Here is a 14,150-nt window from a genome sequence, read left to right as displayed (position 1 = left end):
CCTGTGTAGGGACTGAATATTTTACCCCAGGATGGAAGAGATTTTGAAAGTGTCCATTGCTAATTCTAACTCCATACACTGAAGACTGAAAAAGTCAAACAGTAGGATAAATGCGGCTTGCCAATTTTGCCTTTGTGACGCGAGCCCTAAAAGCCGATTTTAACTTTCGATCTTGGAATTTTCTCTGCAGCCAAAGTGGGTTTTTGCAGTGAGTCTTTTTGCTTTACAGGTTGATGACTTCTTGCAAGCGCTAATTAACTACGACAAAGAGCACATTCCGGAGAACTGTCTGAAAGTGGTGAATGACCAGTATTTGAAAGACCCGGAGTTCAATCCCAGCCTGATTCGGACCAAATCTTTTGCAGCAGCGGGCCTCTGTGCCTGGGTCATCAACATCATCAAGTTCTATGAGGTATTCGTCCCGGTCCGACGTGGAAGTCACAAAGGCCCGTCAATATCTTAACTACTTCCTAGGCCAGTAAAAAGATGTAATTTGGAAATTATCTAAGATAAAGTTCTAAGAATGAGACATGAAAGGGTCTGATTAAATAGAATTCTATGCAGGAGGATACTTGAAATGTTGGAAGCTGTCTTCCTCAGGGTAGAACAGTTAGCTGCTTTAGATCAAATAGCAGCAATTAGATTTGATTAGATGAAAACATTAATTATATTTGTGTGAAAATGCTAATTTCATTTTGATTCGGAAAAAAAACTGAACTTCTGAATTCATGTTCAGTTAAACTTAATCCCTGCCCTCAAAGCAAAAATTCACACCCTCTAGTGTAGGCGTAGGTAGGGAGACGAGGAAATAGCCATTTTTTTGTTTTAGTATTTTAATGGCAAGTAGGTTTTTGCCTGAATATGGTCCCATCTAAAGTTTGTGCTTTGGACAATATAGAGAGAGGATGATCATGTCACGTAGTCATTTATTTATCAACTACCGAGCATCTGCCAACTGTGTCCCTAGCGTTTTGCAGAGCACTGGGCGTAAAGGGCCAGTGCACAGCCCTTCACTCTCAAAAACCACCTCACTTTTGTCGTGGAAGGTCGTGTGTTATATTCAAAACTGGGATTACTGAGGAAATGCCGAGTGTAGTCAGTGACATTCCCAGAATGATTTTCATAAAACCAGGTTATGTCCTGGATACGGAGGAGCCGCCGGAGCAGGGCCCTGTGGAGCTTTCTCTCTCCTGAGTGGAAGTCTATAGAGAAGGAGTTTAGGCAGATTGCCACTGACGTGCGACCTCTCCGCAATACAATGCCTGACCCTGTGCGCTCCTTGCCCCGCAGGCGAAAAGACGAGTGTGCCGTTAGACTGTGGCTGCGCTCCTGTTGTTTTGCTATAAAACTTAATTTCCTTTCTCTCTCCCCAAGAGGAGAAAAGAATTGATCCGCTAAGTTCTCAAACGACCCATTCAAACACACACACACTTGAGGTTGCCAGGGACTTAGGAAAGAAAGTAAAAGCAGCGTGTCTAATACTGTGTGAGGCTGTCTCCCACTCTCTGGGTCCAGAGAACTCCCCATAGTTACCTTCCACTCTAAAGTCAAGGCTTGCTCCCAATTTCAACGACGTTCCTGCATACCACAATTTCTTGTGATCGGAGGACTTGCTCCTAATTTTATGGCAAGCCGATTTTAGTATATTCATGGTATTTGACATACATAGGATTAACGCAAGTACTTGTGTCTCTAATGTCCAGAGTAAGTGCGTACATAGTGGACAAGCAGAGAGAACGGAAGGCTGTGTGAAGTTTAGCTCTGCCATGAGGGAGGCCCATTGCTAAGAAATAAGCAAGCAGTCGCTGGTGAATTAGAGATTTTAATTGTAAAGCCTCCAGCAGAGGAAGGATCGAATGATTGCTTGTCGTCTTTGCGTGGTCATTACCTCATGAGTGAACCCCCACGTGCCATTTCAGGTCTACTGTGACGTGGAGCCCAAACGCCAAGCATTGGCCCAAGCGAACTTAGACTTGGCTGCAGCTACTGAAAAGCTGGACGCGCTCAGGAAAAAGCTTGTGGTGAGTACGAACAGTGACCCTGACGTTCCCAAGGGGGGGGGGTTCCTCCCCGCTTAGGATCCCACCTTCAGACAGGGCCACGAGTGATCCCTGCCACACGAAGCAAGTGCCATCTGTCGTTCTGTCTTCATCTGCATACTCCTTCCGTAGCTGCTCCTTATCTGCCGAGTGCCAGACACTGAACCGGGAAAGTGGAAACCTTCATGGTCTGGGAGGAGCGGGGCGGGGGGGGGGGGGGGGGGGGGGGAGGGGAGGTTAGCACATGTGATTGAAAACAGGGACTCCAGAGCCAGACTGCCTGGGTTTATATCCTGGTTCCACCATTGCTCGTTTCACAAGCTAGGTAGCCTCGCTGAGCCTTGGTCTGCTCCCCTGTGCAGTGGGTATTATAGTAGCACCCAGGTCTAGGGTAGGGTTGTAAGGATTAAATGAGAGTTATTCCTATTAAGAATGTAGCACGGTACCTGGCACACAATACCGACATAGAGAGTATCAGCTGCATAGATTATTAACATTCCTATTTTCACAAAGACGTAACCAGTCCTTCTAAGTCCAGTGTTCTAAGTACACATGTGACCTCATACGTACAATGCAACAGGAGCACCAAAACCGTACTGCGCCTGGAGAAGTGAGAGTGAGTTTCGTAGTAAAGCTGTGCTTGACCTGGGCTTCGCGAGTCACCAGGATAACTGGGCCGGGAGAGGAATTCTTGGTAAAGAATAGAGAAAAGAGGGAAGAAGCAGTTGGTACATGGAAGGCTCTTAGTTAGTGAGATGATCAAACCAGCTTTTCGGCAACCGAATGGAAGCCTGGGGAGAGAGGAGTCTAGAGGAGACAGACAAGTTCAGAGGTGCGGCCGCGAGTCCTGTTAGGGCCTCAGGTAAGCAGAGCAGCCAGATGGAGAGCGCGAAACAGATGGAGGCAGGATGGGGGGGGGGGGGATGGGGAGATGCAGGACAGAGATGATTCGTGTGAGATGCCTGACAAGACAGCATTCAGAGTGAGGAGGCTCTGTCACCCTGGCAACTTGGGGAGCCCTTGAGCTTCAGTCTAGTATCTGTGAAGTAATGATCATAACAGCTACCTCTCCAGGTGGGCACTGAGAACCCAGGTTTATCTCTGGGGAATCATCTTTCCTTGTTGGATACACTCAGGTGGGGCTTTTGCAGGGGTGCCCTTTGCTTTGCTAGCTGAAGTCTAGATGTATCATCCAAGCTTTGCCAATTTGACCCTCCATCTCTAAAACTGAGTCATGAGCAAAAGAATAAAAAGAGGTAAAATAGAGGTCATGCCTGCCCAGGTTGGTGCCCAGGTGAGACTTTCAGGGTCTTCCTGCTCCAGCACTCAGCTCCAGGGTGTCTGCATGTGGTTCTCTGCCTTTCCTTCGCTCCTCACAGCCCCCCCTCACCCCCTGCTTTCCTTCCAGTAAATTCCCTTTAGCTAAAATTAGCTGACACTGTTATTTCCCATCTCAGAATCCTGATGTCTCAAAGTGCTGTTTGGTGTATCAAAATGCTGCTGTTGCACAGTCCACAGCCATACGTGGTAGTCCCCACTCTCCTTGTGCAGCAAACCCACGTGTTGGATGTTCTGGGGTTAGACCTGAGGTTTGAGAGAGAAGCCTGGCTCAGGAACGCAGATTTGGGATCATGGTGTGAAGATCACACGTATACATTGTCAGTGGTCTAAAGGGACTCCATCATTAACACCCTTCCCCCTCGTCATGGAGAACCAAAGGACGATCCTTATTTAAAAAGAGGATAAGGCTTAGGTACAAGAGAGAGGGGACGGTGCATCCAGGGTATGTTTGAGCCTGCAGGGCACGTCCACACACGCCGTCACTGGCTGCCCTCTGCCCAGGGCGGGAGGCAGGCGCGAAGGCCGCCTGGCGAGCTGGCGGTCTGTGGTGGCACTCCTTCCCTAACACGTCCGCGAAAGGGGCAAAGGATGGGCAGAGGTTTGTTTCACGTGCTGCAGGTAATGGGTGGTTTAAGGTGATTATAATATTTCATCATGAATATCTAGAAATGGCTCAGAAGTTCATTTTGGTTCTTATTCAGGATCTGGATCGAAATCTGAGCCGACTCACAGCTTCGTTTGAAAAGGCAGTAGCTGAGAAGGTTCGGTGCCAGGAAGAGGTGAACCAGACAAACAAAACCATTGAACTGGCCAACAAACTTGTCAAGGAACTGGAGGCAAGTTCACCTTTTCTTCCCAGATTCTACCTAAAATATGCAGATCGGCTCTTTTGGATCTTGTCTTCATTTGCTGTCGGTAATAACTAAGCAGATGTGGAATCAACCATGGAGGAGAATATCTTATCATCTTTCATACTGGAGTCTAACTTACCCACAGTAAGAAGTGACGATTCTCTGTATCTTTTAGTAGATAGCCATGAACTCAGTGGTTTTTCTGAATATGTTATAAACGCAGGCCAGCTGCTAGGTAACGGTGCCATTGAACTGTTGTCTGAGTCATTTCATATACATTTACAATTGAATTCTACCATCAGAACATTACTTCAAATTAAGCCTGTGTCATCTTCTCTGTGGCATCCTTTTAGAGATGACTGATGTGCTAATTCTAAAAGTAGATAGGATGATTGCCCAAGTCGGTGAATACACTAAAAACCCACCCAATTGTGCACTTTAAAGGATGAATTTCATGTCTAAATTCAATCTTAATACAACCATTATTTTTATTTAAGGACTACCCAAAAGTACATAACTGCACTATTAGAACTGTATTTAGCTGACAGTAACAGAAAAGTTGGTTTATAGTGGCTTAATCAAATGAAAGTTAATTGTTTTACATATCACAGAAAATTCCAGAGGGCAGGCATTGTCAGCGTTGACTCCGGTAATTAGCAACCAGACGCCTAATCTCTGTACCCTCTGCTTCTCCACACTTAGCAGGTGGTCGTTCACCCTCATGCATTTTGCATCATGGTCACAGAAGGCTGTTATACCTCAGATTCAGGCAGGAGAGAGAGTAATCTGTCAGCTGAATTGGTCTCTCTCTTTTTAAAAAAATATATTTTATTGATTTTTTACAGGGAGGAAGGGAGAGGAATAGAGAGTTAGAAACATCGATGAGAGAGAAACATCGATTCAGCTGCCTCCTGCACACTCCCTACTGGGGATGTGCCCGCAACCAAGGTACATGCCCTTGACTGGAATCGAACCTAGGACCCTTCAGTCCACAGGCCAAGGCTCTATCCACTGAGCCAAACCGGTTAGGGCGAATTTGTCTCTTTTTTTAATCCTCACCCAAGAATATGTTTTTATTGATTTTCGAGAGAGAGAAAAAGGGAGAGAGAGATAAGGAAACATCGATGTGAGAGAGAAACATCCATTGGTTGCCTCCTGTAAGCACCCTGACTGGGGATCAAACCCAGAACCTTTTGGTGTACAGGATGATGCTCCAACCAACTGAGCACCCGGCCAGAGCTGAATTTTTGTCCGAAAAACGGAAGTTTTCCTAGGAATGTGTTTGGCAGACTTCCACTTAAGTTTCTCTAGCCAGTGCTAGATTGACCACAGGTAGCTGCAAAGAAGGCTGGGAAATAGGAAAATGGGGATATGGTGATTGGCTTAGCCAACCACAGTTCAGCACATGGGGCTGGACTCCTCACCACCCTATTCAAAATCAGGGTTCTCTTAGGAAGAAAGAAGGGAGAAATGTGTTAGGGTCAGTTGAACTGGGGGATAGCCTAACTTATAATTATACGGGACTTTTTACTAGTAAAAATCTAATTTAAAAACAACAACAACAACACAACAAATTAAAGTCCATCACCCCTCATAGTTCATTCTGCAAAATCCACTCTCCATTCCATCTCAAGAAGCCCAAGTCTGTTCTTCCAGTTGTTGGGGCCGAAATCTTTGGCATCCCCTTGGACTTTTTGCTCTTTCTCATGCTCCACACCCAACCCACAGCATACGCATTGTATTGGCTCTGCCTTCAAAGCCCATGTAGAACCCCCGCATCCTCATCCCGCTCGCCGCTCCGTGCTGGTCCAGCATCTCTGCCTTGGAGTACCGCCCTCGCTTCCACCATCACCCCTGAAGTCCTCTCCCTTCACTGCAGCTGAGTGATGTTTTAAAAAGTTAAGTTCATTCCTGTCACTGCTGTCTCACAATTCTCCAGTAACTAGTTGTCTAACTCACAGGGCAGTCCAAAGGCGCTCCCTGGCCTGCAAGGCCGTATATGACCTGGCTCTGGGATACCTCCTGTCCTCACACCGGCCACCTTCCCTCTCGCGCCAACTTCACCGGCCTTGCTCTTCCTACTTTGCGTCCTTTGCCTTTTTCCTCCACGTGGCTTACCTTTGCCCCCTGATGATGACATCACTGGCTCCCCAACTTCCTTCAGGCTCTGCTAAAAGTTCTCCTTATCACAGGGCTTTCTCTGCTCTCTCACCTGCCCCCCTGCGCACACCCCGCTCCATAACTCTTACTCTGCGTTATTTTTTTTTCATAGCATTGATCAGCACAGGACCTATACATTTACCCATGTACACAGATAAGCACCTCAAGAATAGGAACCTCACCTGTTTTCTGCACAGCTTGATCCCGAGCATATAGCACAGTCCCTGGAACGTCATAGGCATCAGTAGATATTTGTCGAATGAATGGGTGAGCTTTGGGAGCCTCCTACGTTAAAAAAAAAATCTGGGGTCTTTTGAAGACCCATTTTTCTTAGGTCATTTGAGAAACTCCACCACTTCTGTTGGAGTTCACCACTTCTCCCATTTAACGTGGTGAGATTTAAGCAGTTTGAAGTGTTCACCACTTGTGAAGTATCTGAAGAAAAAAAAAGTGTGCCATTTAATTAGACTGTTTTCCTGAGGTAGTTACGGACGTCTGGACGTTTTGTGGAGGGAGAAGCAGGCTCTACCCTGCTTCTCTAACACACAGCACTGTCTCCAAAGGCCTTACTTACTCTTGAAGATTTAGATGAGGGGAGGAAAAAGTTTGACCAGTATGAACTAGCAATATATATGTATATAGACACACATATGTTTATATTTAAAGGATTAATCGAAGATGCCAGACCTTGTCCTTTGAGGATAAATTCTTTCTGACTAGAGCAGGAGACAGTTAACTTCTGAAAAGCATCAAGACTGATGATTTTGTCTATATAGCATTGACCTGGAAGCTCAGCCATTCAGACTAATAAATCAGGCAATTTATATTTAATCATTAACTAACTCCTGAGCTGAACAGCTGTTCAAAATTAGAAATTGGGTCACCCCAGCCAGGATGACATTACAGGCAATCTATAATGCATTAGAATAAAATTATAGTGATTTTTAACTGTCTAGAAATTTATTAGAGGACATGTTCCAACTCTTAAACCCTTGTTAGCCAGTGTCAGTAATGATTTATGTTGCGTGGGTGGTATAGTGAAATTATCGACGATTTCGGTAGCCAATAAGTCTCTGTTTAGTAAATCTTCAAACTTCAAAGCTGTTTTGGAGAATGAGGTAGGTGCACTTTATTGTTTAACATTTACTAACGAAAGACAACAAAGATGGAGGGAAGGCAAATGAGAGATTCCTCTTCAAAATTAATGGACCTATTGTCAGCAGCTGAAGAGGGAAATGAATGAATTCTATAAAGAGGATAGAGAGCTGAAGTTCCTTAGTGTTTAATTGTTATAGCTAACTTGGGGTGACCTGTATTAAGCAAAGCAGGGAGACTATCTTAACACAGCTTTGAAAAACATTTGCAACTGTTCATTTCATGATCTCAGTGCTGTGGGCATTATGATGGCTTTTAGGCAACTGGCATTCCAATCTATTCTGATATGTAGCATTTTTGTTTTCTATGGTCCTGTCTCTCTTTTTTTTTTTTTTCACAAAGAAAAAGCTAAATTCTGCAGGGATCTTCTTTGCTTGTGCTATCAAATTGCTGATTTTTTCTTCTAGGTCCTGTTAATTTGCATGAGCTTAGAATGTATTCGTTTTTAGCATGCATTGAAACAAAGTGAATTAGTGAACTACCCTATAGTTTAATCAATCTGTAGATATTTACTGCCATTTTATTCAAGTCCAATTTAAAGGGCTCCACACACTTAACCTGAAAATCAAATTTTAAATGGCCATCCAACCAGCTATAAGAACTTCAACAGCATTCTTTGAGTGTATTGTCTTCAAGGCTAGTGAAGTTCTTTGATTTCCATGTTTTTACATGTGGTATAGGTTCTGACACTGATCAAGTGATTTTGTTAGAAACTACCAGCACTTATTCTTCAATTAATAGGATTCAGGATAGGTGGTTCTGTAAGCCTTATGCTTTAATTAACTAACATCAGTGGTTGTCATCTTCCTTTTTCTAAAATAAGCCAACAGCCAGTATGTTAAAGAAAAAAGAAAGTTAGCCTGGGGCAGTGTAGGGCCATGGCTGAAAAGCAGGAGATGTGGAAAGCAGCCACGTTGCCATTAAGCATCCTAACATCACTCAGCCTTGGCCATAGCTCTTGATCCTCCACTCCCAGACAGACAGGAGTGTGACTGTCGTCAGCCTTTCCCGAAGGACCTCAATCACAGTGAAGGAGTTAGGGCATCTGAGGAGAAGATGTTACAGATCTCACGTCGTGTTGTAGTAACTCCACGGAAGAGAGTGTGAGAGCTCCTTCAGAATCACGGGCTTCAGACACGTGAACGATTGCAATAGTCATCCAACCAGTTCTGCTCCACTCCTGCTAAGGACTGGACGTAGGCTTAACTTGTGCCCCAAGGCCATTACATTAAGCATTGGTTGAGTCGATGCTCACCCTGCAGTTACAACTGAGTAATTTCATCTTTCAGTCAGAGAAGATTCGCTGGGGTCAGTCTATACAATCCTTTGAAGCTCAAGAGAAGACCCTCTGTGGCGATGTTCTCCTGATGGCAGCCTTTGTGTCTTACGTCGGATCCTTCACGAAGCAGTATCGCCAGGAGCTGGTGGACTGCAAGTGGGTTCCCTTTCTTCAGCGAAAGGTAAGCTCAGCTCCTTACCTTGTCAGCATTTGGAAGCATCACGTTGAAATTTCAGTAGTGAAAACAGTGCATATATACCAGGTGCTTTTGTACCTCTGCAGCAGTAACTGCCTGGGAATTCTGGTGTGAAGGAGATGTTCCTTGTGTGTTGCAGTGTTTCTTATTTTAATGATGGCCAAACAGAGAGATGAAAACTATGAAAATTAATTATATAAACCAAACTGGTAACGGAAATAAAATTTGGATTATGATGTTATTGTATAAGTATGAAACCTTTTGTTTTCTTACTAATATGAGTTATTTGTTAACGTGTTGTTGTGTTTTGTGTGTTGTTTTTTTTTTTGCATGACTACTTTCAGATTAGAAGTACACCATTTTGTACATAAGTATAAAAATAGCTCAATTTAAGCCCAGCCAGTGTGGCTCAATGGTTGAGTGTCAACTTATGAACCAGGAGGTCACAGTTCGATTCCCAGTCAGGGCACATGCCCAGGTTGTGGGCTCGATCCCCAGTGTGGGGCATACAGGTGACAGCCGATCAATGATTCTCTCTCATCATTGATCTTTCTCTCTCTCTCTCTCTCTCTCTCTCTCTCTCTCTCTCTCTCTCTCTCTCTCTCTCTCTCTCTTTCCCCCCCTTCCTCTCTGAAGTCAATAAAAATATTGTTTTTTTAAAAAATAGCTCACCTCTCTCTAAAATCAATAAAAAACATATTCTTGGGTGAGAATAAAAAAAAAATACAGGGTGTTGACAGCTTTTGAGAACTTTATGTGATTCTAATATGCAGGCTGGGGTTGAGAGCCACGGCCCTGGGGGAGATATGGGTTTTGGGTAAGACACACAGGTAGAGAGCAAGGGAGTTTGATCCAAATAGGACTAGGCAACTACAGGGCACCTGGGAAAGGTTTTCAGAAAGTGCAACAGTGGGGGCACGAGTTTGGAGCACGGGATAGGGAGAAAACCAAGTGACATGGTGGTAGCTGAAAAGGACAGGGGCAGTGGGCACACATGACCTTGAAGATCCAAATTACATGTTATCTAAAATTGTTTCCCTCCAAAGAGTAGCCCAGAGGGCGGTGGTAGAAGGTGAGAATTTAAAGCCATACATCCTTGGCTAATAGGAAGATGCTCATTCTAAAAGATACCAATTTATTTGCATCTTTAAGGAAACTGCATCAAGTCAGATACCAAGGCTTAGTGTTCATATCACTGAGAGACAGAGTTTACTTCTAAATTAACATTGTCGTCAGGAACAGTAAGAATATTGTGCTACTTTTCCTATATTGATATCAAATTGCATCCTAGCTTAGTGTGGGGATTTCCCCAGCATTTAGTTTACTGGAGCTCTGTCGCCAACCAATAAATCAAACTTCGACTGCTGCTCTGGCCTCCCCTGCCTACTCCCAGTTGGGTTCTTCCTGTAATCTCTTACGGAGTCATGTTGCCATCAAGCCTGGGGACGAGCTCCTTTTCCATCTTGCCCACTTTGGCGTCTCCAGACAGTGTTTTATGGGCAGGAGGTGCTCAATAAATGCTTGGTGATTGATGACACGATGAATAAATTACTTTCCATGATCTTGTTAAGTTTTGGTAAAATTGGTCCATTTTTATAAAGAATGACCCCTATTCTTTAAAACGGATTTCTCTCTCTCTCTCTCTCTCTCTCTCTCTCTCTCTCTCTCTCTCTCTCTCTCTCTCTCTCTCTCTCTCTCTCTCTGTTAAAGAGCACAGCTCCCCCATTGCAGTGCTTTCCGCAATCACAGTGTAGGCAGAGGAGAGACTGTAATCTAAGTTCCTGGTAATGGACTGAATGCATCCCATGAACCCATCCCAGAAGGAGATGTCATCTCCTTGTGGTGTTGGCCTATAGTAAAAGATGAAATGTCTGAGCAAGATGTCCCGCCTTAGCATGGCTTACGTGGGCCGATCCCGCCATTGGGCAAATACATTTCTGTTATCGACTGTACTTCCTGGTGTCTAAGGTCACGCTCATCTTGTTGGAGTAGCTGTAGATGTATGTAGAGGGCAAAGTCCCTTGAGGTCAGATAGAGGCAGTCATAAAGCAGATATTGACAGAATCCTAAGAGGTAAAATACTGGGTTTATGGGCTCAAATTGTATTTCATGGTGAGAGTTTCATGGTTTCTCAGAGTCCACAGAAAATTTGCATGTCTTCTCTTAGTTTGAGTCTCTTTCCTTGTCTGTCATCCTGAGTTTTTTGCTCTGCCCCACTATTTATGCGTTGCATTTAACTCTGATTGTAAAGGTTTCCATTCCAATAACTGAAGGCCGGGATTTGATTGCCATGTTGACGGACGATGCTACCATTGCCGCCTGGAATAACGAAGGCCTGCCCAGTGACAGAATGTCAACCGAAAACGCCACAATCCTAACACACTGTGAGCGCTGGCCCCTGCTGATAGATCCCCAGCAACAGGGAATTAAGTGGATCAAGAATAAGTATGGGACGGATCTGAAAGTCACACATTTGGGCCAGAAAGGGTATGTGAAGTCTGAGGGACTGGCTTTCTGTTTAGCTGCTGTGAAATGGGTCTGATTTAAGTCCTGGCATTTGTTAGACCTCGCTGCCACTTTGAAAATGTGACGGCCTGGTGGTACTTGTTGTCTGCCTGATCCTGTTTCATGTAAAGTCTTTCTATTGAAAAGCATTTATGTTGGGCCACACCCACTTACCTGAAGAGGAAATCAGATGGAAGGCGAGAGCAAACCCTGCATTTGAGAGGAAAAATATGTCAATTTCCTGGAAATGTGAAGTATTGTAATCCTTCTTTAGAGCATTTGGCATAACTCAGGAATTGTCAACTGTACCTACAGGCTTAATGATGTGTACTCTTTGCCTGTAGTAGGGTTTTAACACGGCTCTAAGTCCTACTACTGAATATGTGAAGATAATTTGATTCTTAGTCAAGTATTATATGTCATTTATGAAAATTGAATCTACTCTGCGATTTTCTGTTATTGGGCCTGCTACTACTATCTGATAAGTGGAAAGCTCTCTTGTAGATAGCTGGTGTTCAGTTAATGTTGAATAATTTTGGACTTACTGATATTTTATTTGAGTCCTCCGTCATTGGAATGAAATAAGGAATATCTGCAACTGTGCAGATAAATGTCGTCCCTGCTCATCTGAATATTTGGAGAAAATGAATTTCGAAGGGGAGAGACTGTTTTTGAAGAATGGGAGTGAAATAAAATGATAGTTCACCATTTTACATGACTGAACCTAAAGATTTAAAAAATGAACATTTGATAAAACCACAGGACATTTGATAGAATTTGAATTTTTTTAATTAAAAAAGGTCCTATCAAATACATTTAAACTTATGATGTCTGGATAGTTTCATTTAATTCAACCATGATTATCATCAAAAGGAACTAATTTATATGTGGCTTATTAATTCAAACTATTGAATTTCACTTGAAAAATATAACTGAAATTTATCTCAAAACTGAAAGGTTCGGAGTGGGCCAGGGTCGCACACCTAGGACATGAGGCCATAATGTACCAAAAGAGATTTTTATTTCAGGCACCTGGGTGCAGGTGGGCTGAGTCCGACAAAGGCATCAGCGGAGACTGAGGGGGGAGAGAGGTTTTTATTCATCCTTGCTGGCTGCAAGCCGTTCTGCTGCTGTAAGGGCCTGGCCCATCCTTGGCTCCTCCTGATGCCAGGTGGCTAGTGGTTACCTCGGCTTTGTGGTGACCAAGGCTGCAAGCTTTCTGCAAGACATCTGCTAAGCACAATAAGTTTTCTCTGCCCCGTTTTATTCTCTTCAAAAACCTAATCTTGAATTTCCATGTCATCTAGTTAAGGAAGAATACTACTTTATGAAATAGCTTTCTCTAATCCAGCCGTGGGCAAACTACGGCCCGAGGGCCGGATCCGGCCCATTTGAAATGAATAAAACTAAAAAAAAAAAAAAGACCGTACCCTTTTATGTAATGATGTTTACTTTGAATTTATATTAGTTCACACAAACACTCCATCCATGCTTTTGTTCCGGCCCTCCGGTCCAGTTTAAGAACCCATTGTGGCCCTTGAGTCAAAAAGTTTGCCCACCCCTGCAGTCTAATCTGTCCCATTTAAAATGGGACAAAAATATAACTCAATAGAAATAATTTTGAAGGTTTTCCCTGTGCTTACTCACATTTTGTTGTCTCCATCCTGACGGATGTGAAGGTTTTTGAATGCCATTGAAACGGCTCTGGCCTTCGGAGATGTCATCCTAATTGAAAACCTCGAGGAAACGGTAGATCCGGTCCTTGACCCACTGCTGGGCAGGAACACGATTAGAAAAGGAAAGTAAGTATTGCTGAGTTTTTAACATATATTTTGTGTTACGTATGAGTTTGATCCATCAGCTTCTATGTCTTGGCCTCATAACCAGGCATAATCTATTGGATTCTTCTTGGTGATGTCTCTGACTTTTCGGGGAACCTACATTCCAAGACCAAAGCCACCTCAGTATGATCCAGACTTTCAGACTGTGTGTCTGCTGGATCAGATTCTCGCTGCCCAGTTCCTGACTTACAGACAAGAACTGCATTGCCACAAGTCTGCGAATAGTGGCTCCTTTATGAATGTATACCAATGTTCCTCTAACTTCAGTACTTGGCAAAACTACCTTTTTTTGCCTGAACTGCAAATCCCTTATCTCCATATTTACTAAATATTTTCTTTAAACCAATTTAAAATCCACTCACTATTTTTTTTATCCTTAGCCTCATTGCAAGTCATAGCATCCACAAAATTATGGGTTTACGGTGCTAGCTCTATTTTTGTTATAATATACTTAAAATATAACCATTAAAAGAAAGAATTCATTAATGGATACCTAAAATCATCCCCAACATTTCACAGAGATGGACTACCAAAACGTGGGAATAGCCCTAGCCGGTTTGGCTCAGTGGATAGAGCATCGGCCTGCACACTGAAGGGTCCTGGGTTCTATTCCCATCAAGGGCATGTGCCTTGGGTTGCAGGCTCCTCCCCAGCCCGGGCCCTGATCAGGGCGCGACATGCTGGAGGCCACCAATCGATGTGTTTCTCTCACATCGCTATTTCTCTTTGTCTTTCCCTCTCTCTCCCACTCTCTCTAAAAATCAATGGAAAATATCCTTGGGT

General features: G+C 43.8%; 1 protein-coding gene across 1 annotated transcript in view; it reads left to right on the top strand.

The window, feature by feature from the left end:
* DNAH11 (dynein axonemal heavy chain 11) overlaps nt 1–14,150 on the top strand; it is a 195,634-nt gene that overhangs the window by 137,314 nt on the left and 44,170 nt on the right. The window contains exons 61-66 of the mRNA XM_036327931.1: nt 230–412; nt 1,920–2,021; nt 4,082–4,220; nt 8,840–9,006; nt 11,273–11,508; nt 13,206–13,328. Of these exons, the coding sequence (XP_036183824.1) occupies nt 230–412; nt 1,920–2,021; nt 4,082–4,220; nt 8,840–9,006; nt 11,273–11,508; nt 13,206–13,328 (950 nt within the window). The remainder of the gene's footprint in view (nt 1–229; nt 413–1,919; nt 2,022–4,081; nt 4,221–8,839; nt 9,007–11,272; nt 11,509–13,205; nt 13,329–14,150) is intronic.

Source organism: Myotis myotis, unplaced genomic scaffold (assembly GCF_014108235.1).
Source record: "Myotis myotis isolate mMyoMyo1 unplaced genomic scaffold, mMyoMyo1.p scaffold_m19_p_11, whole genome shotgun sequence".
NCBI lineage: Eukaryota > Metazoa > Chordata > Mammalia > Chiroptera > Vespertilionidae > Myotis > Myotis myotis.
Note: the sequence above shows the minus strand (reverse complement) of the source record. Positions and strands in the feature narration are given on the sequence as shown.